General features: G+C 36.7%; 1 protein-coding gene across 3 annotated transcripts in view; it reads left to right on the top strand.

Annotated features, from left to right (window-relative positions):
- EVI5 (ecotropic viral integration site 5) overlaps positions 1–22,296 on the top strand; it is a 237,856-nt gene that overhangs the window by 196,547 nt on the left and 19,013 nt on the right. For all 3 annotated transcript variants that reach the window (XM_030323539.1, XM_030323540.1, XM_032594340.1), the window contains one exon: positions 5,584–5,679. In XM_030323539.1, coding sequence (XP_030179399.1) covers positions 5,584–5,679 — 96 coding nt within the window. The remainder of the gene's footprint in view (positions 1–5,583; positions 5,680–22,296) is intronic.

Here is a 22,296-nt window from a genome sequence, read left to right as displayed (position 1 = left end):
TTCCCATTGAAATAAGTGTGGGCTAAAATAAATAACTCAAGTAAAGTTTTGAAACAAATCCAAGAAAGCTAATTTGCTTGATCCTTTGCATAAATTCCCATATATTCTTGCCTCCTCAGGCAAACTCATGTTTAGAGTGCTGTGGGGGAAAAAATGTGTCAACTGTTTATGTAATTCTTAGGCAATTGTTGGTTCACTCAGTTAGGAATAATAGTTTCTATTACACAGAGGTGTTGTGATGATTACATGTAAAGAGCTTAGAACAGTTGTTAGCACATTGTCACCCCAGTCCCTCTCCATCAGGATTGTACAAGAGCATTAAATCCTACAGAAAATAATCTGAGTAACTATTTTCTCAGTTCTTCTAAGTATGGTACATAGTACCACTCTAGATGCATAGGAGGAAAGTTAAATTATTACATACAGTGATGTTTGGGCATTAGGACTTAATTCCTTTGGGGAACCTCAATTGAGAACGTCTGATAAGTGTTCAAGATATGTTAGCTATTATTACTTTGTTTACAAGTGACAGAAACCCATATTTAAACTGGTTTAAATAATAAAGGGACTTCATTCATTCATATACAGTAAAACCTTGGATTGTGAGTAATTTGTCCTGTAAGTGTTGCACAAGATGAGCAAACATTTCTAATAAATGATAAACTTGATAAATGAGCAATGTCTTGCAATACGAGTAGTACATGATGTCAAATGCCACGTGATCACAGCTGAGACAATGGTCTCTCTCTCTCTCTGTCTCTGGAATTGTGGGTGATCGTCTCCCATGCTTGGATGCTCAGTCTCAGACCACAGTGTTTGGCAGAAATCAGTGATTTTTCAGAATGTTGGAAGGTGCCCACAACTGACACTAGTGTATTTTTGTCACTTAAAAGCACCTATGGATGGACAGTCGTTCGCTTTTCCATACAAGAGTAAGCTTAGGAATACTTTGCTTTATACCTAGGTCAGGCTGCCTACAGATGTAGACCCTTTCCTCTGCTGCCTTATTGCCAGCTATATTAAATAATTTACAGTATATGGCAAGAGTTTATTAATACTGTACTGTAGTCAACATCTGTGTGAGCATATACAGTGGTCCCCATGCAGAAAAAGATTCCATTGAGCCAATAGATAACAGTGATTCCATTAGTGATAGTGAAAATCATCCTACACAATAACCCTCTGTGAACCAACCACAAAGCTTTTCAAAGGTAAGTGCATGTTAATTTATTTTTCCGTATGTTTTGTATTTTTTTTATTATTTTGTATTACAGTATTGTAATCATTTTTATATGAACATTTTTGGGTTGTGGAACAAATCATCTGAGTTTCCATTATTTCTTATAGGGAAATTCGCTTTGATATACAAATGCTTTGGATTACGAGCATGTTTCCGGAACAAATTATGCTTGCAAACCAGAGTTTTACTGTAAATGAAAAAACAAGTAGGGAAGTCTTCAGAGATGGTTTGATTAGGATTCTGAGTCAGTATCTCTGCTGTTTTGGTTCTGCCTTGCTCGGGTGAAACATTTCTTCTTTGAGTATAATTGACACACAATGTTACAGTAGTTTCAGATGTACAGCTTAGTGATTTGGCAAATTTATACATTACTCTGTGTTCACCACAAGTGTAGCTGTCATCTGTGCCATGACATTGCTGTTAGAATATCATTGATTATATTCCTTATGATCTGCTTTTTATTCATGTGACTTACTTATTCCATAACTGGAAGCCTGTATCTCCCTCTCCCCTTCACACCTTTTGCCCAACCCCATAAACCTCCCTTCTGGCAACATCAGTTTGTTCTCTGTATTTGCAGGTCTGATTCTGGTTTTTGTATGTTCATTCATTTTTTCATTATTTTTTTTTTTAAGATTCCACTTATGTGTAGAGTCATATGGTAGTTGTCTTTCTCAGCCTGACTTAGCATAGTAGGTCCATTTCACTTAGCATAATAGGTCCATCTGTGTTGTCTCAAATGGCACAGTCTCATCCTTTTTTATGGATATGTAATAGTCTGTTGTGTGTATGTATTTGTGTGTGTGTGTGTGTATACATACATTACATACACACACATACGTACTACATCTTCCTTATCCATTCATCTATTGATAGACACTTAGGTCATGCTCTTCCTGGCTATTGTAAATAATGCTGCAATGAACATAGGGGTGCATATATCTTTTTGAATTAGTGTTTTTGTTTTCTTTGGGTTAATACCTGATAGTGAAAATACTGGATCAAATGGTTATTCTTTTTTTTTTTTTTAATTTTTTTTAATGTTTATATATTTTTTTGAGAGAGAGAGAGACAGAGCATTATGGGGGAGGGGAGGAGAGAGAGACACACACAGAATCCAATGCAGGCTCCAGGCTCCAAGCTGTCAGCACAGAGCCCAATGCGGGGCTCGAGAACCTGTCAGCCTGATCATGACCTGATCCGAGGTCGGACGCTCAACTGACTGAGTCACCCTGGCACCCGTCAGATGGTTATTCTATTTTTAATTTTTTGAGGAACCTCCATACTGTTTTCCACAGTGGTTGTACAAATTTACATTCCCACTAATAGGTCATGAGGATTCCTCATACTCCACATCCTTGCCAACACTTGTTATTTCTTGTCTTTTTGATTCTAGCCATTCATTCTGACAGGTGTGAAGTGATACATTATGTGGTTTTGATTTGCATTACCCTGATGATGTGTAATGTTAAACATCTTTTCTGTGTCTTCTTTACAAAAATGTCAAGTCCTCTCCACATTTTTTAATTGGATTGTTTGGGTGTTTGGTGTTGAGTTGCACAAGTTCTTTATATATTTTGGAGATATATATATATATATATATATATATATATATATGTATATATATATATATGAATGAAAAATTTTCTTATTAGATATATTGTATGCAACTATCTTCTCCCATTCAATCAATAGGTTGTCTTTTTGTTTTGTTTTTGCCTTTTTGTTTTGTTGATGATTTCCTTTGCTGTGCAGAAAGCTTTTTATTTTGGTGTAGCCCCAATAGTTTATGTTTACTTTTGTGTTTGCTTTTGTTTCCCTTACCTTAGAAGACATATCTAGAAAAAATGTTGGTACAACTAATGTCAGAGAAATTACTGTCTGTGCCCTCTTCTAGGATTTTTATGGTTTCAGGTGTCCCATTTAGGTCTTTAATTCATTTTGACGTTTTGTGTGTGTGTGTGTGTGTGTGTGTGTGTGTGTGGTTTAAGTGGTTCAGTTTCATTTTTTTGCATGTAGCTGTACAGTTTTCCCACCACCATTTATTGAAGAGACCGTCTTTTCCCCATTGTATATCCTTGTCTCCTTTGTCATAGATTAAATGGCTATATAATAATGGGTTTATTTCTGGAGTTTCTATTCTGGGGTTCCATTAATTGTATGTCTATTTTTTTTGCCTGTACCAAACTGTTTTGATTACTACAGCTTTGTAGTGTGTATCTTCAAATCTGGCATTGTGATACCTCCTGCTTTGTTCTTCCTTTTCAGTATTGCTTTGGCTCAAGCTAGTATTTCTAACTAAAATTTAAAAAATATATATATATTTTCTTAAATACAGGCTAGTGGCTAAAAATCATAAGGTGTCTGTTTAATATGTTTATGAAGCCTGGCACATTTGGAATATAATTATTATTTTTTTTTTTTATTTTTTTTTTCAACGTTTATTTATTTTTGCGACAGAGAGAGACAGAGCATGAACGGGGGAGGGGCAGAGAGAGAGGGAGACACAGAATCGGAGACAGGCTCCAGGCTCTGAGCCGTCAGCCCAGAGCCCGACGCGGGGCTCGAACTCACGGACCGCGAGATCGTGACCTGGCTGAAGTCGGACGCTTAACCGACTGCGCCACCCAGGCGCCCCTGGAATATAATTATTAAATTAGTTATTTTTTTTGAGATTTTATTTTTAAGTAATCTCCACACCCAGTGTGGGACTCAAACTCACAACCCCGAGATCAAGAGTCACATGCTCTACCAGTTGAGCTAGCCAGGTGCCCCTAAATTAGTTCTTTGCTTAGGTGATTATATGTGATATTCATGTGTTCAAATATATAAGAAAAGTTTTAAAGCCTCTAGGAATAATAGTTGTTCTTTATATCTATACAAATATTAGTTAACTGCTTCAGCAGGCCATATTCTAGTGAAAGGTTTTTAAGACCGATGACCAAAAGGAGAAGAACAAAAAAACAAAAAGAGTGGGCTTATAAGAATAGCTTGTTGAGGGGCGCCTGGGTGGCGCAGTCGGTTAAGCGTCCGACTTCAGCCAGGTCACGATCTCGCGGTCCGTGAGTTCGAGCCCCGCGTCAGGCTCTGGGCTGATGGCTCAGAGCCTGGAGCCTGTTTGCGATTCTGTGTCTCCCTCTCTCTCTGGCCCTCCCCCGTTCATGCTCTGTCTCTCTCTGTCTCAAAAATAATTAAACGTTAAAAAAAAAAAAAATAAAAAAAAACCTATAAATATTCAAGTAGCACTAAGATAACTTTTATAGAAACTTCAAAGCTCTTTCAAATCGAAATGTGTATCTTCTCTGTAGGTACTGATAACGAATGATCTTGAAGTTGGATTCTTAAGAGATAATAGCAAGTATAGAACAGTGTTCATAGTGTCTGTAGTATTAGTAAAAATATGTGTGTGTATGCAAATGTGTTTCAATACATATGTACAAAATATCATGGGAAAATTACAATAAAAGACAACTGTGATTGTTTCTATGGAAGGAAACCAAGTGATGGGTGACTGTTAAAACTAAACTAGTACTTTGTTGGTATCTAGAGTTACTCAGTAGTTTTAATAGATGTCTCTGGATCAGAGCTTCTTAACATTTCAAGTGTCATCACATGGCTTTTAGAAATAATTGGCAATTTAAAAAAAACTCATTTTTCACTCTCTAATAAGCCCTATGTCTTAAAAGTCACATTTGTTTTCAGATGGTATATGAAAAGGCAGCTTCTCCCCTTCCCAATTTATATCCCTGGAAAATGATCACATATGGCTCTGAAACTAGCTGTTAGGATTCGAGCACCTTTTAATCAGCTATATCTAGGACTCCTGCCATACATTCCTAAGATAATTAAACAAGAGATTCAGAGCTGCCCTTCGCCTTTTAAGAGTGGTTTGCAGAACCTTTTCTTTTTTCTCTTTCTCCTCTGTTTGCCACACAAAAGCTGATTCCCATGTAGCTGTGGGAGGCTCACTGCCTTATCAACTAAGCATTGAATCTCTTGTGGTATGGACAGAAAATCATTTATCCTCAGAGTAAGAAAACGCCTTTGAAATTCTAAGGTAATTTTTTCACTAGTACACCATTCAACTGTTGGTTTCTGAGAGTTTTCTCAAAATGTACATTTTATAAGTTGTATTTGTTATAAACAACTTCCCTAAGCATTATATAGAAATAATCAGTATAAGTTACTATAAATTGCTTTTCAGAGATAGTTTGAGAACAGGTTTGTTCAGAATTTAGCTGGTTAAAGGATATGCCCTTATGCTGTCCTATATCTTAAAGTATTTGAGTACATGCTGTGAAAGTTGTCTCTTGTTTTTGGTTTGTTTTATTGTCATAAAACAGAAAGAAGAAGGAAAGCTTCAAGGACAGCTTAACAAGTCTGATTCTAACCAGTATATTAGGGAACTGAAAGATCAGATAGCAGAGCTGAATCATGAGGTAAGTGATCAAAATTTTGATCTTCACATATTTCTTTCTTCCTTCCTCTGTATTGTAACAACACTGTATTACTGGTTATGACAGACTTTTTCCTGATAAATATTTTCTGTGAATCCCTGATTATAATTAAATAATAATATTTTAGAAAATTGTCTTCTTTTTACCAAAATTTGTTCTATTCCAATATTGAGGATTAATTTTCCTTAAGCCTTTTTATGGTGATCTAAAATGCTTAATTAATATTTGCATGGCAAATATTTTTTTTAGTGTAATCTGAAAACCTTTGATAGTTTGTCTAGGTGTCAAAGTTACTTCAATTGAAGTTTTCTTTACATCTATAGAATAATTAGCGTTATTTACCGTTGTGGATAGAGGGAAGTCTTTTTACTTTTGTCTTCTTACTCCTTTCATGGTGGTATTACTGAGATTGCAAAAAAAGGATACTTGCCTAATATCAGTTAACAGATTTCTTAGTACCTAAACACTTTTTAAACTGGCACTACCTTGAATCTGTGAAATTTAACTCATGAAATTTTCAGATAGTATTAAGAACTCTACTAAGTAATTTAAATTAATGTGCTTTGATTAGAGAGATACTTTTTGTTAATGTGGCTTTAGGTCAATTTCCTTGTTTTTTATTATTTTCTAATGGTAACTATTTATCTAAACATGAATACAGAAGCTTGTGTCTTACCTTGAATTATTTGTACAGTAAGGTTTATTCACAGTGATAAGATTTGAATGGGTTATATAAGCCTTATTTGTTAAGAAAGAAATTCATTTTGCCCACTAAATTAATTTAAACCTCAAAGGAAAAAGTTTGGACATTACTCTTTCCTGGTATTACATCCTTCAGTTAAAGTCTGAGTGTTTTGGGTAATACCTCCTGGAGGTAATCAATCTAAGTAAATTCTGAATGAAGAAACAAAACATTAACAAAGTTGATAAATCTTAGATGTGGTTTAATTTAACTTGTCCTGAAATTTGAGTGGTTATTCCTGTCATTTGCAACCATGATAGCATTTGAGGGATTCAGGATTATGAATAATCTTTACTTATTTGTTTGTGTGCTTTTTTATAATCTGTTCTGATCTAAGCTATATGTGAAAGAACAAGTTACAGATAAGATGTTCTAGAAAGTCTTATTGTTTTGAGAACCGTAGGAATTATTCCTTGTATTGAAAAGTTTTTCTCAAAGGAAATTTTGTCTAGAATAAAGCAATCTTCCCCTTATAATTTTGACTTAGAGTGATAAGGAACCTTTAATGTTGGTAAATTAAGAAAACTGTATATGGATTGACTGTATTTCCAAGCATAGTCTAGAAATCACCCAGCAAACATTAATTTTGCATGTCATAATCCTTACCTAAAAATGCTGTTCTCCTCATCAGGACTGGGAAAAAACTGTTCACAAGAGGTTTTACTTTAATGTCATTTTTTATGTGTGGCCTGTGAAAAATAATCTTTCATCTTACACAAACGTGGAAAGAAAATCAATAGAGTAGAATTTTCTACTGTTAAAGAGCTACATTGTATAAATTAAAAACTAGAACAGCTTGTGGCGAGATGCTAATTTTGTATACTCATACTATTCAAAGTACACAGGTCCTGGGCTTAAGAAGGCCCCAGTGAGAAAACATGGTAGAGAAGAGGGTGAGTACAGTGTAGGTGGGGACCACACAAGAATGCAGAGGTGAGAGTGACTGAGCATGGGTCTGGGAGTTTAGAGGCCAGACTCTTAAGAATTAAGAATTAATGTGGGTAAATTGTGGGAAATAAGGGTAGATTAAATAGAACCAGCTTATGATGAATCTTCAAAGCTAGAAGAGATCAAATTTCCTAGATAAAGTGAAACCATTATAGATCTTTAGTTAGAGGTTCATTTTCATTATGTTTCCTGAGCAGATTTTAATACCTTCACCTGTTTCAAAGTTTTATAATTAAGGAACGGATAAATGAAAACAAGTGTAAGTTTAAACCAAGATAACAGTTGTAAGTACATTTATTATACACATTACTATTTGTTGGACCAGCTTCTCAAGAGGGTTAAATAAGGAATCACTTTTTCATTCTAGTGATTTTTCATTCACAATACGGGGGGGGGGGGGGTGGGGGGGCCCTTAACGAAAGTCAGTCTGATCTCTCCAACTTAACTTTTGCCTGTGTGCTAGAATTTGCCAGAATCTTTAGCTTTCAACATAAAAATTAACTTTCAATTATTAATATTATTGAACATGTGACTGTTGATACTTTCTTAGCTGATTTTTATACTTCTCAAAATGTTGAAGGAAATGTTGCAGATTGATCTTCCTGAAGGGATAGCAATTCTGTACTTATTATAACAATTGTGATCACTTAACTTAGTCGGCTCTATGAAATAGTAGAGAGGATTAAGTGGGTTATTTTTTATGACTGAATATAGTGTTGATCTGTAAAAAAACATTAGTAGTTACTATTTATTGAGTACTCTCTATTGGTCAAGAATTGTGTCAGACAGTTCATATTTATAATTACTAACCTTCATAATTATCCCACATGATGGTGGTATTCTCAGTTGAATTAGATTAGAAGATATGTCATCAATATTTAAAAGTCTAAAGAAACTCAATTAATGACAATATTTTAACTGTGTTGTTCCTCCCTGACACATTATTTTGCATACATCCAATAAGTGAATTCTGTAAATGACCTAGCAGCAAGAGCTCCCTTTCTCTCCTTGTTAGCATTGCAAATGGAGATTTATCTTCACTTCCTGCAGTTTACTGTGATCCATCCAAATGCCTTCTCTGACTCACAACCCCTGCAGTTTCTACCATCACTACCTAATTTATGCTTTTAGTTTTACCTACTTCCCATAGAAATTTTTTAATTTGGAGACTCTTATACCCTATCAAGACCCTCAGAGAAACCACTGTGGAAATCCTTGATGCCCCAGATGTGGCAAGAGCCGTGGTTAAATTCTCCCTTATCCCTACATCCTGTCCTCATACATACATAGAAAATACATGCATGCATACATACATACATACATACATACATAGAAAAGAACCTGGGTCCCAACTCAGGTGTGTTCCTTATTCCATCTTCCTTACCTCCTACCCTCCCATCCGTCTGTCATCACAGCTCCTACTAGGCACTAGGTTTAGAACTAAAGATTAATTAAAGATTGAAACAATGCATATCCCTCAAGGGGCTCACAGTCTAACAACAGAGATAGGTATTCAAATAAACAAATTGCAATACATAACGAAAAATATGGCATTTAGTAGTTACCATTTAATAGTCATTGTGCCAGACACTCCTAAATGTTATACTTACATTATTTCTTTTAATCTTCACAACATTCCTATGAAGTAAGTAGCATCATTATTATTCACATTTTACATGTAATAAAACTGAGGTTCTGGGGTATTAAATAACTCCCCATGGTCATATACTAATTAGTAATAGAAATAGGGTGTTAGTTCAGAGTATACGACTCTAAGCCCATTCATGCACTTAACCGGCATATGCTATAGCCTGCTTTGAAAGGTTTTGAAAAATGAAAAGAAATTTATCAGGCAGATTGGGCATCAGGAACACTTAAGTCAGATATATAAACCAAAATTGTAGTTTCTAGGAAATTTGAATAAGCCATGTACTTTTGCAACATAGGTCTGTCTTCTCATAGCTACTGATCACTAAAGACACAGAATACTTTCTGAATGCCAGGAAAGGGATCTAGAAGAAGGTAGAAGATTATTCTCATTTAGTAGCCAAAGAAAATATACTCAGGACTCATTTTAGGTGTAGGCATACTGAGAAGTATAATCCTATGTCTCAGTCAAATTACCAGTTGACTAGCTTCTCTGGGTCCTTTGGAGCCTTGCTACCATTTACAGTGTTTTATAGGAAAATGCATGCTAAGCAGCTGATTTGAGAATGTTTTTGAATATAGATTATATATTTTCATTTGTTCTTGATGGTGATATATTCTTGTGGATGTTCTAGGAATAGGTAAATTTATTCCCAGTCTAAAGATAGTTCATTTATTTTAAAAGTTAAATGTTTTTCAGTTAAACAGCTTTGCTGAATTTTTATGATGTCATAATAGTTTTAATGTACTTTATGTCCTAAGATCTCATGAAAGTAATTCTAGTTATATTTGTTTAGTAGGTTTTCTACATAGAGCAAGTTTTCCTCTTTTTTTTTTTAAATGCTTATTATTTTTGAGGGGGGGAGAGAGAGAGAGACAGAGCGTAAGCAGGGGAGGGGCAGAGAGAGAGGGAGACAGAGAATCTGAAACAGGCTCCGGGCTCCTAGCTGTCCACACAGAGCCCTACTCCGAGCTCAAACTCACAAACCACCAGATCATGACCTGAGCCGAAGTTGGATGTTTAACCGACTTAGGCGCCCCCTTTCTAGTAATAGTTCATAAACCAGGTGTAGATACTTGGGATGGTTATTTAATCTTCACAATTATCCTGTGAAAATCATTATTCCCATTTTATAGCTGAGAGGCTAAATAACATGTCCACAGTCACATAACTAGTAAGTAGCAGAAGCTTGAATCAGGACTTTCAGTTGACTCCAATGCATTAAACTTAGAATGAAGTAGAACCAAAACAAAACTATATATTTTTTTAAAAAAGGAAAAAAACCTTCAAAAGCATTTTTGTTGATCAGTAAATACCCTGCGTTGTTCTACACATCATGAAGTGAATTTGTAAATGATGCAGAGTAGCAAACTTCAATTTTGTGAGACACAGAAAACTATAGGAGTGTAATATGGAGCCATGAATAGACCCATGCAAAATGCATACCACAGAATTATCAATATATTTCTTAATAAGTGGTCCTCAAACCAGGCTCTAAGGTTTTCAGCACTCAGCACCAAAAAGGGGGAAATGTCACTTTAAACATTTCAGAATGATGTGTAATGAAAACAGACCAGTTGGTTAGGAGAGCCACAACTATTCCTTATGGTAAGACCAAGCAACAATTTTTTCATTGTTTGTTCCTAAAGGAAAACCTTCTAGTCTGATCAACTATGATAGACTAGCTATTATCCTTAACTTTCTATGATATAATGGGTTCATAATCATAAAAATTGAACAATTTAAAGAACAGGAACTCTTTATAAACTTTTGATAGAAGTATAACATGGAGGAAAGTACCCAGGTAACAAGCTTAAGTTTTTAATTTTATATATTCTTCTGTGTCTTGCTGCTTTTGTTTAAAATTGTGAAATTCAACCATTGTTATTTTTAAATGTAGCTATAGATTGTTTAGTCTCATCACTGTATAATTTTCCTTTGTATAAATATACAGTTTATCTTTTCTGTTAGTGAACATTGAATTATTTCCAATTTGATCTTTTAACATTGCTGCAGTGAAGACAGTTCATATTGTTCCACATCCTCATCGACATGTAGGAACTGTTGGTCTTTATCTAATTTTAGTCATTCTTTGCCTGTGAAGAGGTTCTCATATGGTTTTTTTTTTTTAATGTTTTTCTTTACGTTTATTTATTTTTGTTAAAAGATTTTTTTTTTCAACGTTTATTTATTTTTGGGACAGAGAGAGACAGAGCATGAACAGGGGAGGGGCAGAGAGAGAGGGAGACACAGAGTCGGAAACAGGCTCCAGGCTCCGAGCCATCAGCCCAGAGCCTGACGCGGGGCTTGAACTCACGGATCCGCGAGATCATGACCTGGCTGAAGTCGGACGCTTAACCGACTGCGCCACCCAGGCGCCCCGTTTATTTATTTTTGACAGAGACAGGAGCATGAATAGGGGAAGGGCGGGGGGTGGGAGGGGGTGCTTCAGAATCTGAAGCAGGCTCCAGGCTCTGAGCTGTCAGCACAGAGCTCAATGTGGGGCTCGAACCCATGAACCATGAGATCATGACCTGAGCTGGAGTCAGGTGCTTAACCGACTGAGCCACCCCAGGCGCCCCTCTCATTATGGTTTTAATGTGTACTTCCCTAATTACTAATAAATTGAGAAACTAATAAACTAATAAATTAATAAACTAATAAATTGAGAAACTTTCCCCCCAGCACCTAGAAACAGTGTTTGCCATATAGTTGGTACTTCATGAAAAAAAAAAATTAATGAATAAATGATTACAACAAAAGGCTTTGCTAATAAGGTAACATACAAACTGTGATGGGAATGCTAAGAAGCTTCCTGATGTACAAAAATCAGTGATAAGAACATTCCAGGCAGAAGAGAAAAAAATAGCAGAAAGATCTTAGAAGAAATGTAATGGACTTTGTGAGAAATCATACTAATGTGGCTGGAGTATAGTAGAGGATGGGTAAGAATGGTAGGAGATAAGATTAAAGAGGTAGATGAGGTAAAATCCTATATAGTGCTTTATAAGCCAGGAAAAATGTTTGTGTTTTATTCTGGGTCAGTGGGTAGCCTCTAGATGTTTTGTGTGTTGTTGTTGTGTGTGTTGTTGTTGTTGTTATTGTATTTGAGAGAGCGAGAGAGAGAAAGAAAGTGCAAGCAGAGAATGGGGCAGAGGGAGGAGAGACAGAATCTCAAGCGGGCTCCATGTGCTCAGTTGCAGAGCCCGACTTGGGGCTCGATCACATGACCATGAGATCATGACTTGAGCTGAAATCAAGAGTTGGACACTTGGGGCACCTGGGTGGCTCACTTTGGTTAAGCATCTAGTTTCTTGTTTTCAGCTCAGATCATGATCCTGTGATTCGTGGGTTCGAGCCCCACAATGGACTCTGTGCTGATAGCATGAGCCTGCTTGGGATTCTCTCTCTCTCTCTTCTCTCCTCTCTCTCTCTCTCTCTCTCCTCCCTCCCTCCTCCCCCCACCCCCTCTTTCTGCCCCTCTCTGCTTATGCTCTCTCTTCTCTCTCAAAAATAAATAAATAAACTTAAAAAAAAAAGAGTGGGACACTTAACCTGACTCAGCCACCCATGCACCCCAGCTTTGGATGTTTTTGTTTTGTTTTGTTTATTTATTTGAGAGAGAGAGTACAAGTAGGGAAGATCAGAGAGAGAGGAGAGGGAAAGGAGAGAATCCCAGCAGGCTCCACAGTGATAGCACGGAGCCTGATTGTGGGCTGGAACTCATGAAGGGTGAGGTCCATGACCTGGCTGAAACCAAGAGTCCCATCCTTACCCGACTGAGCCACCCATGTGCCTGCCTTTGGATGGTTTTAAGCAAAGAGTGCTGTGATCTCATTTGCCCCGCCTGCTGTATGGTGAATTGATTGTAGGAGAGCAAGAATAGAAACAGGAAAATGGCAGGCTGTTTAAAATAGTCTAGGTAAGGGGCACCTGGGTGGCTCAGTGGTTTGAGCGTCCAACTTCGGCTCAGGTCACGATCTCGCAGTCCGTGAGATTCGAGCCCCGCGTCGGGCTCTGGCTGATGGCTCAGAGCCTGGAGCCTGCTTCTGATTCTGGTGTCTCCCTCTGCTCTCCTGCCCCTCCCCCGTTCATGCTCTGTCTCTCGCTGTCTCCAAAAGTAAATAAATGTAAAAAAAAAAAAATTTATAAAAAAATAGTCTAGGTAAGAGCAAAGGTAGCTTCAGAAGCATGGGAGAAATAGAATTGTTAGCAACATGAATGTATTAGAGATATATTTTAGGATTGAGAGTTTGCTGATGGGTTATCGGAGGGACCTAAGGTAAAATAGTGACTCCAGAGATTTTTGGCTTGCAATTGGATGATTGGTGCCATTTACTTAGGTTGGGAAGGGTAGAAAGATCAAGAACTCTGTTTTGTTTATATTAAGGTTGAGATTCCTGTAAACATGAACTGAAAATAGTGAAGTGCGCTATGGATATGTGAATATGAGGTTCTAAAAAGAGGTTAGGGCTAAAATAGGTAGTCATTGGAATGTTAATATTATCATAGACAAAGAGAAGGGGGTCCAGGAGCAAGTTCATGGCACTCTGACCTTTAAGACAAGAGTGCCAGCAAAGGAGATCAAAATTACTGGTCAGTTGGGAGGGAAACTGGCAGCTGTGGATATAGAAGCCCCAGAAAGGAGACTTTTAAGAAGGGAACATTTCAACATAGTTATTTTAATTAGATTTTAAACTTCCCTGGTCCTCTTGAAGAATGAATTTATTAAGAAAGATTTCTTCAGCATTTTTTTTGTCATTTATCAGAGAATGATGGATGATTTATGAAAGAAGTTGACAGGAGGAATTGTCTGTCACTGAACAATTACTGAGCACCCCCCCCCCCCGCCACTTCCTGAAGAACTTAGAGAAATGTAAGCTATTTTAGGACAAACCTGGCCAAAAAATAAAACACGATTATAGGATGCTGTAAATAATATATAAGCCAGGTAGGTGAAACCAACTTTCATTTTAAGGATAGCCTTTGTGCTGGTTCCCAGTACACAGAAGGTCTTCTGCCATCTTCCTGTCTTCTTTGTTGAGGAGGCTGTTTAAGTTATCATATGTTACAAGAATCTTCTTTTGTTTCTACTAGCCAAGTACAAAATTAGAAGTTTGGGTTAACAAATGGAAATCTAAACAAAGCCCATTCTGAAGTTTGGCTTAGAAAATGTTTTTACATAGAGGCCCCTGGATGCCTCAGTTGCTTAAGCATCTGATTCTTGATTTCAGGGTCATGATTTGAGCCCCACATTGAACTCCGCACTGGGCGTGGAGCCTGCTTAAGATTCTCTCTCTCCTTCTCCCTCTCCCTCTGCCCCTACCCTTGCACGTGCGCTCTCCTGCACACTGTCTCTCTCTCTCTTTCTCTCTCTCTCTCAAAGAAAAAAATGTTTATATGTGAGTACTCCTTTTTAAATTTTAATAACTGTTGATATATGCTTGAGCTATAGATTTAAATATCTACCAAAAAGCATTTTTAATGTCCTGACCATTATTAATATGTTTAATATTTATACTCATTTGTTATTAACTAGAATTTTTTCCAGTGAGGAGCTTTCAGAATCAAATGACAGACTGCCCTTTTGTAACTGTTTGAATGTTTTTTCCTTGCTCTATATTCTTCAGTTTAAAAGTCATTTAGTATATGTGCAAAGCAAGCACCAATTTAAAAGTAGTTAATAAAATCACCTGGACTTGACTTTTTTTTAAACACTCTTGGAGACTCATTCAACATTGATCTTCATCTAGGCTTTAAAAAAGAATATTAAAGGTAGAAAAGAGGTTAGTAATTTGGCTCTGTAGTTACTGGCAGCTGTTTTTTTCCTCTTTATTTCAAACTGAAATATCGTTTTTGTTTTTTTTAACCATGTGCTTATTCTGTATTGACTGTTTCTACCAGTCTTTATTGCCTTTTAAATCTTGCAAAACTCAGTATTTTACCTAGTTTACAGAGGATAACCTAAATAGAGTTGACATTTTTACAAATTGCTGTGATAGCAACAGTGTACTGGTAGAGGCAGAAATAAGGAACAAAAACAATGTTTTCTTTTGTATTGATGTCTGTTGACATCTTTTGTATTGATGTCTGTTGAATCTTAATTTTAAAATTATTGTTTAAGAAAAATTTCAATACATGGAGTTATAAGCTTTTATGTATGTTGTTACAGTAAAGAGTGCCATGTTTCTGATGTGGCAACTTCTTAATAAAAGAACATATTCCCTTAAATTGTTCTTTCTCTAGTTAGAGCAATGTAAAGTATCATGCAGGAGCTCACACAAGCCTCACGTAGGTAAATTGTTTTTCTTTGCTGCCAAAAGATCTCATGTAGATGCAAGATCGTATTTGTGCTCTTATGAAAATTGCTTTAATACTCTTGAATTAAATGTTTAGCACTGTTTTTAAATCTTACAGTCCCCATTTGTAGATAAAAAAATTCATTCTTAATGACTTCTTTACATTAATGTTATTACTCCTATTCCTCTTATATGTTCCATTAAATCTTGGGTAATTAGTTTATCTTATTTGAAGTCATAAGATAAAAAAATTATACAATACTTTATGTCTGCAATAATATCACTGTGTGGAAGACTTAAAGCTGAGATTTCTGACTGATAGTATTTTTAAGCCAGGCATGTTCTTAAAGTTTATCTAGTTTTTCACTTGATAAATGAGGAAGCTGGGGCATAAGAGTTAAGGGACTTACCCAAAGTTACACAGCTAGTAATGGAAGAGACGGAACTACTGCCCAGGCATTCTGACTTCTGTTCTGCTACATCCCACTGCCCTACCACAATCCTGCCGACCCATTTACTTGTCACATGTTAGATATAGTAGGAGTTCCATAAGTGTTTAATTAAATTAAAATTAATTACTTCTCACAGATGGGAACCTACTGTCTAGTTAGTAGGACTCTACTGTCACCTAGTATTTTCTTCCAGCATCAGGTTCTGGACTTCTCTTCCATCTGAAACTGGGGAATTGGTCTGACTTAACCCTTCTATTTTGCTTCAGTTTCCACTGGGTGCTACTAAAATCTTAGCTTTTAAATATTAGATGATTTTCTGAAAATAGAAGCAACTGAGATTTTATAGCCAAATTTGACATTCCCAGAAACAGAGAAATAGATAAAAATAGTTAACCTAATTTCATATATGCCTATCACTTATGAAATACAAGCTTACCCACGGACATATATTAGCTCAGCTATTCAATACATCCTTTGCAAGAGTTTGTTTAACTTGTGACCAAACTTCCAGCAATTGTTTCTGCATTAAATTTTTAAAATCTCCAAGGCTATATATCTTTCCATTCATTCTTTGCCTCCAAAAAGAATATGTAACACATAGAAAATCTATAATAATCCCATATAGGACACCTTACTTTTGATTCAAGACTTTAGACCAGTTTCCAGTTTTGTGCTCTATTCATAGGACAGTATTCTACCAATTACATGCCTCTGTGTATCCTGTTCCTACTATAGGTAAAACAAGATGTTTAAATTTGCTAATGAAATATGTATTCTGATTATGATAATTTCATTAAAGAATGGGAGTTGAATCATGAGAACATGACAAAAAAGATAGGTCTGGTAGAAGAGAGTAATAAAGAGAAATAATGAAATCACTTAGAAAAGGAAAATTAAAAACAAAAAACAGGGTAAGAAAAGGAATTAGACCCTAGTGAGGATGAGATACCCAGGAAAGAAGACCCTTAGGAGTATCAACTAATGTAGGATACCACTCAAAAAGAGTTAAGAGATTTCTAGGATGACATCTGGTGAGCAATGTAGAGAATATAGACTCAGTCAGAAATGAGGGATTTGAATCCAGTACTCAGAATTAAAGAATCAAGTAAATAACCTCAAGAGATAATGTCTCGCTGGCCAAGGGACAGAATCAGTTGGAATTGTAAAGTCAGACTTGGATATGAAGCTGTGTCAGATGGGATATTTTTCTGATATTGTGCCAGATGCTATGCAAAGTACAGTGTAGTCTTATTCTCAAGGAATTTACAATCTAATGGGAGAAAGTGGAAAGTTAATTTAACAAAGACTGTATGGTTGGTACAAACAGTGAGTACTAAATAGTTCAGAAATGGGAGATAACATAGCACATAATTTTGTTTGTTTTAATTAATGGTTGTTGTACTATCCTTGATGCTTACAGGCAAGCCAAACTGCAAGTTCCTTGCAGAGATTGTGTCTTATTCAGCCTTATATTTCTTAGAGCCTTTGAAGAATCCTAACACTGTACTATGAACTCATGGATTCAGTCAATTCTCTTGGTGTTCAAGTTGTCCTGAATTTGACGAGTGGAAACTCTCACAAGTATCTTTTTTTTTTTTTTTAATAACCAGTATCTTTTTTTTCTACAACTCCATTAGACTTTGAACAATTCTGTGTTTTCTGGCACTAAGTGGCAAGTTTTTACATAGTACTTTACATTAATTGACAACAGCTAGATTTTCAAATGCATAATAGTGAGACAATGCCTATTAGTAGTAATCTGTAAATTGCTTAATTAATGGTTCCAACAGTTAAATTGGAAATGTAAGTCATGAGAAACCACTTGAGGGAAACTGGATGTTAAATACATACCAGTTGGGTTATAAGAAGTAAAAGCAGATGAAAATAAGCATGTTTAAAGAATTGGAACTAACTATAAAGCCTATAGTGGCAGGTTTTATAGTTGCTTATAGCAGTTCTTAAATAGATTTAATCCAATAAGGGTACAAGAGATTGATTCTGTTAGCATTCCCATGAAAACACCATCGAATAGCATATTCTTAGATCTTAGATATGAGGAAAGTAGGATATAAATGCTTAAAACTATTTCAGTAACATATGTGGTACCAATACGATGTTAGCATGACTACTGTATTAAACGTATTTGTTGACATTTAGAGTGGAGCTAATAGGATGTGCTTAAACATTTCTTTCAGCCTGACTTGGGCAACCAAATGAGCTAGATTTTAAAGTCCAGTGAACTTACTCAAGTACTCAGGTTTCAAGATTTGAGTATTTATTTAAATTTTTTTCATTTATTCAGAAGCTGGTTATCCCTACTCTTCATCTAACTCTTTTCTCCTTTCATTGTCATGCCAGTATTTCTAAACATATCCGTAAGATGGAGAAGAGGGGAAAAATTATAGATATGTGGAGTTTATCAGGTTCTTAATAGCAGTTCTAGATTTTTTTTTTTAAATTTATTGTCAGATTAGCTAACATACAGTGTATACTGTGTACTCTTGGGTTTGGGAGGTAGATTCCCATGATTCATCACTTATATACAACACCCAGTGCACATCCCAACAGGTGCCCTCAATGCCCATCACCCATTTCCCCTTCCCCGCTCCCCAGTCAACCCTCAGTTTGTTCTCCTCATTTGAGTCTCTTATGGTTTGCTTCCCTGTGTGTTTGAAACTATTTTTTCCCCTTACCTTCCCCCATGGTCCTCCGTTAAGTTTTCTCAAGTTTCATATGAATGAAAACTTACTGATATTTGTCTTTCTCCGGTTGGCTTATTTTACTTAGCATAATACCTCCAGTTCCATCCATGTTGTTGCAAATGGCAGGATTTTGTTCTTTCTCATTTTGGTTTTTAGGTTTAGAAGTTTAGTTTTTGTTTCGGAATTTCGTGTCTTTATTCTCCAAAAAGAACTTACTGCAGGCGGTTGGGAACCATCATTTACAGAGCAGTGGACTTATCCAGGAGACCTGGATTCTAGACCTACTTCTGCTGATTAACTGTGTGACCTTAGGATTCCAATATACTTCATATATTTATTCAGTCGGTAAGCATTTGAGCATCATTTAGCTCCCAGGTATGCCTCAGACCTTGGCTCAGTTACTGCATCCTTAAGCAGTCATGCTAAATAATCTTTAAAGTGCTTTCCATCCCAGTCCTATGTTAGGTGTATAAAAGTCAAAGTCCCAATTGTTAAGGAATTCAGACTGGTAGGGAGAACAGTCAATATGGGCAGTGCTGCATTAGAACCACATGGTGCCATGGCCTACAAATGTGTCCTAAAACCTCTGGGCATGGGACTGCCTAAAGTTTGAAATGGGAGCAGAAAATAGCCAGGAAAAGGAGAATAAAGAGTGTTTAGGCAGAGTCCATCATATTCAAAGGTCTGGAGGCAAATAAAGAGCTCAGGAAAGAGAGAAGAAACAGCTGTAAAAGCAGAGAAGGGACGCCTGGGTGGCTCAGTCACTTAAGCATCCAACTTGATTTCAGCTCATCATGATTTCCTGGTTGGTGAGTTCGAGCCCTGCATCAGGCTCCTCACTGACAGGGGCAGAGCCTGCTTTGGATTCTGTCTCTCTCTCTGCCCCTTCCCTGCTCTCTCTCTGTCTCTCTGTCTCTATAATACATACATACATACATACATACATACATACATACATACATACATACATACAGGAAAATCAGTAGGCAGGGATGCTTCTGAAACTGGAGAGAGAGCCTGATCAATTTGTTTTTAGTGTATGATTCTGAAAATAGCATTCAGAGAGATTGATCCAATGCTAAGGGTAAAGCTTTCTTAATCAAATAAGAGGAAATCCACAGAATAGAATCTTCTTCCTTGATTATGTTTTGGATTATATTCTCTTTTTTTTTTTTTTTTAATTTTTTTTAATGTTTATTTATTTTTGAGACAGAGAGAGACAGAGCATGAACGGGGGAGGGTCAGAGAGAGAGGGAGACACAGAATCGGAAACAGGCTCCAGGCTCTGAGCAGGCAGCACAGAGCCCGACGCGGGGCTCGAACTCACAGGACCGCGAGATCGTGACCCGAGCCGAAGTCGGACGCTTAACCGACTGCGCCACCCAGGCGCCCCGATTATATTCTCTTTAAGATGTTGGTCCAAATGATGCATTTGAGAGCCAATTTGAATTTTTTCAGTTTAATTTACATATTTTCTTCCTGTTATCACTAACCCAATACTTCATACTTGGTTTTTAGTGCTGTATATTCTTAAATGTAACAGTCCAGTTTCTTCAGCTATGCCAAGATTTTGAAATATAGCCAATCATTTGAAACCTTATTTTCTTTGCATCAAGTAATTCAGTTTTAAAATGCTAGTTTTTAGAGGTACCTGGGTGGCTCATTTGGTTAAACATCCAACTCTTGATATCAGCTCAGGTTGTGATCTCTCATGAGATCCAGCCCCGCATCGGGTTCTCTGCTGAACATAGAACCTGCTTGGGATTCTGTCTCCCTCTCTCTCTCTCTGCCTCTCCCCTGCTGTGCTCTCTCTCAAAATAAATAAATAAACATTAAAAAAAACATAAATAAAATGTTAGTTTTTAAAAGAAACAATAACTTAAGTATTGGCAGTTTTCAAACTAGTAACATTTATAAATGTGTTCTTCAAACTTACTAAGTGTCAACTAAAGGAGAATTGATAAAAGATGAAGAGCTAGCTCCCTCAGATTTACAAAAACTAAAAATTTTAAATTGTGGTTGGAAGTCTTTGGTGCAGTAAATCATGTGCTTTTCATGGACCCTATCTCACAGATGCAGTTGGATTTGAGATAATCAGATTTTCAATCCCCGTGAACTGGACAACTAAAAACATCATACAAATAATATGTGTCAGAGACTTAGTGCTACTTTGCTGCCTGTCTGATTTAAGTGTTGTGGTCAGTCTGAGGAACCTGTGATATGATAAGATAGCATTCATGAGGTCATGTGGTTTGCAAGTGCCCAATCTTAACTAAGCAGTCTATGAGTACCTCAGAATGAGGAAGAAGCATACTAACCTTTCCTGTTTGGCTTTTAAAATAGTGTAGGTCTGTGGCTATATATATTTATCATGTATTTTTAAAATTATTTTTCCATCAGGAGTTAATTTTAATTTCCTGGCAAAAAGTGAATGCTACAAATACATTTATCTTTTACTTAATACTTCTGTCTAAAGCATTAAATTTTTTACTGCAAATATTTTCATCTATTAAAATGAAGCTGGGGTGCCTGGGTGGCTCAGTTGGTTAAGCATCTAACTCTTTTTTTTTAATTTTTTTTTTTAACGTTTATTTATTTTTGAGACAGAGAGAGACAGAGCATGAACGGGGGAGGGTCAGAGAGAGGGAGACACAGAATCTGACACAGGCTCCAGGCTCTGAGCTGGCAGCCCAGAGCCCGACGCGGGGCTTGAACTCGCAGACCGTGAGATCATGACCCGAGCCGGAGTCGGGCGCTCAACCGACTGAGCCCCCCAGGCGCCCCAAGCATCTAACTCTTGATTTCAGCTCAGGTCATGATCTCACGGTTCATGATTTTGAGCCTGCTTGGACTCTGCTCAGACTGTGCAGAACCTACTTGGGATTCTCTCTCTTCCTCTCTTTCTGCCTCTCCCCCATGCACACGTAATCTATCTCTCTCCTCAAAAAAAATTAAAAAAAAATTATTTCAATGTGGCAATATCTCCATTGGAAACATGCCCATAAATGACTATCTGATTTTATATATATGTATGTGGTGTGTGTGTGTGTGTATGTATGTATAAACAGATTTATTTGAGCTATAATTCACATACAGTTATGGTTCATCCATTTAAAGTGTACAACTCAGTGGCTTTTAGTATATTTACAGAGTTGTGAAGCTATTGGCACAATGTTAGAACATTTTTTATCACTCCCGAAAGTAATACCATTCCCATTGGTAGTCATTCTTCATTTCCCCCAAGCTCCCTTCCTGCAACCTAGGCAACCACTAATCTACTTCTATCTCTGTAGATTTCCCTATTCTGGATATTTCATTTAAATGGAATTATACAGGGGCGCCTGGGTGGCTCAGTCGGTAAGCGTCTGACTTCAGCTCAGGTCATGATCTCACAGTTCGTGAGTTCAAGCCTCGCATTGGGCTGTGTGCTGACAGCTCAGAGCCTGGAGCCTGCTTCAGATTCTGTGTCTCCCTCTCTCTCTGTTCCTCCCCACTCACACTCTGTCTCTCTCTCAAAAATAATAAACATTAAAAAAATTTTTTTTATGGAATTATACAATATGTGGTCATCTGTGACTGTTTCTTAGCATAATGTTTTCAAGGTCCATTCATGTTGTAGCATGTATCAGTACTTCATTCCTTTTTATTGCCTAATAATATTCTATCAAATGGGTATACCACATTCTGTTTATCCATTTATTGTGTGATGGATATTTGGGTTGTTTCACTTTTGGCTGTTATAATAATGCTGATGTGAACATTCATATACAAAGTTCATTGTGACCATATGTTTTCATTTGTCTTGAGT

This window comes from Lynx canadensis, chromosome C1 (genome assembly GCF_007474595.2).
Source record: "Lynx canadensis isolate LIC74 chromosome C1, mLynCan4.pri.v2, whole genome shotgun sequence".
NCBI classification, from domain to species: Eukaryota; Metazoa; Chordata; class Mammalia; order Carnivora; family Felidae; genus Lynx; species Lynx canadensis.
This window is presented reverse-complemented; position numbering and strand designations above follow the sequence as displayed.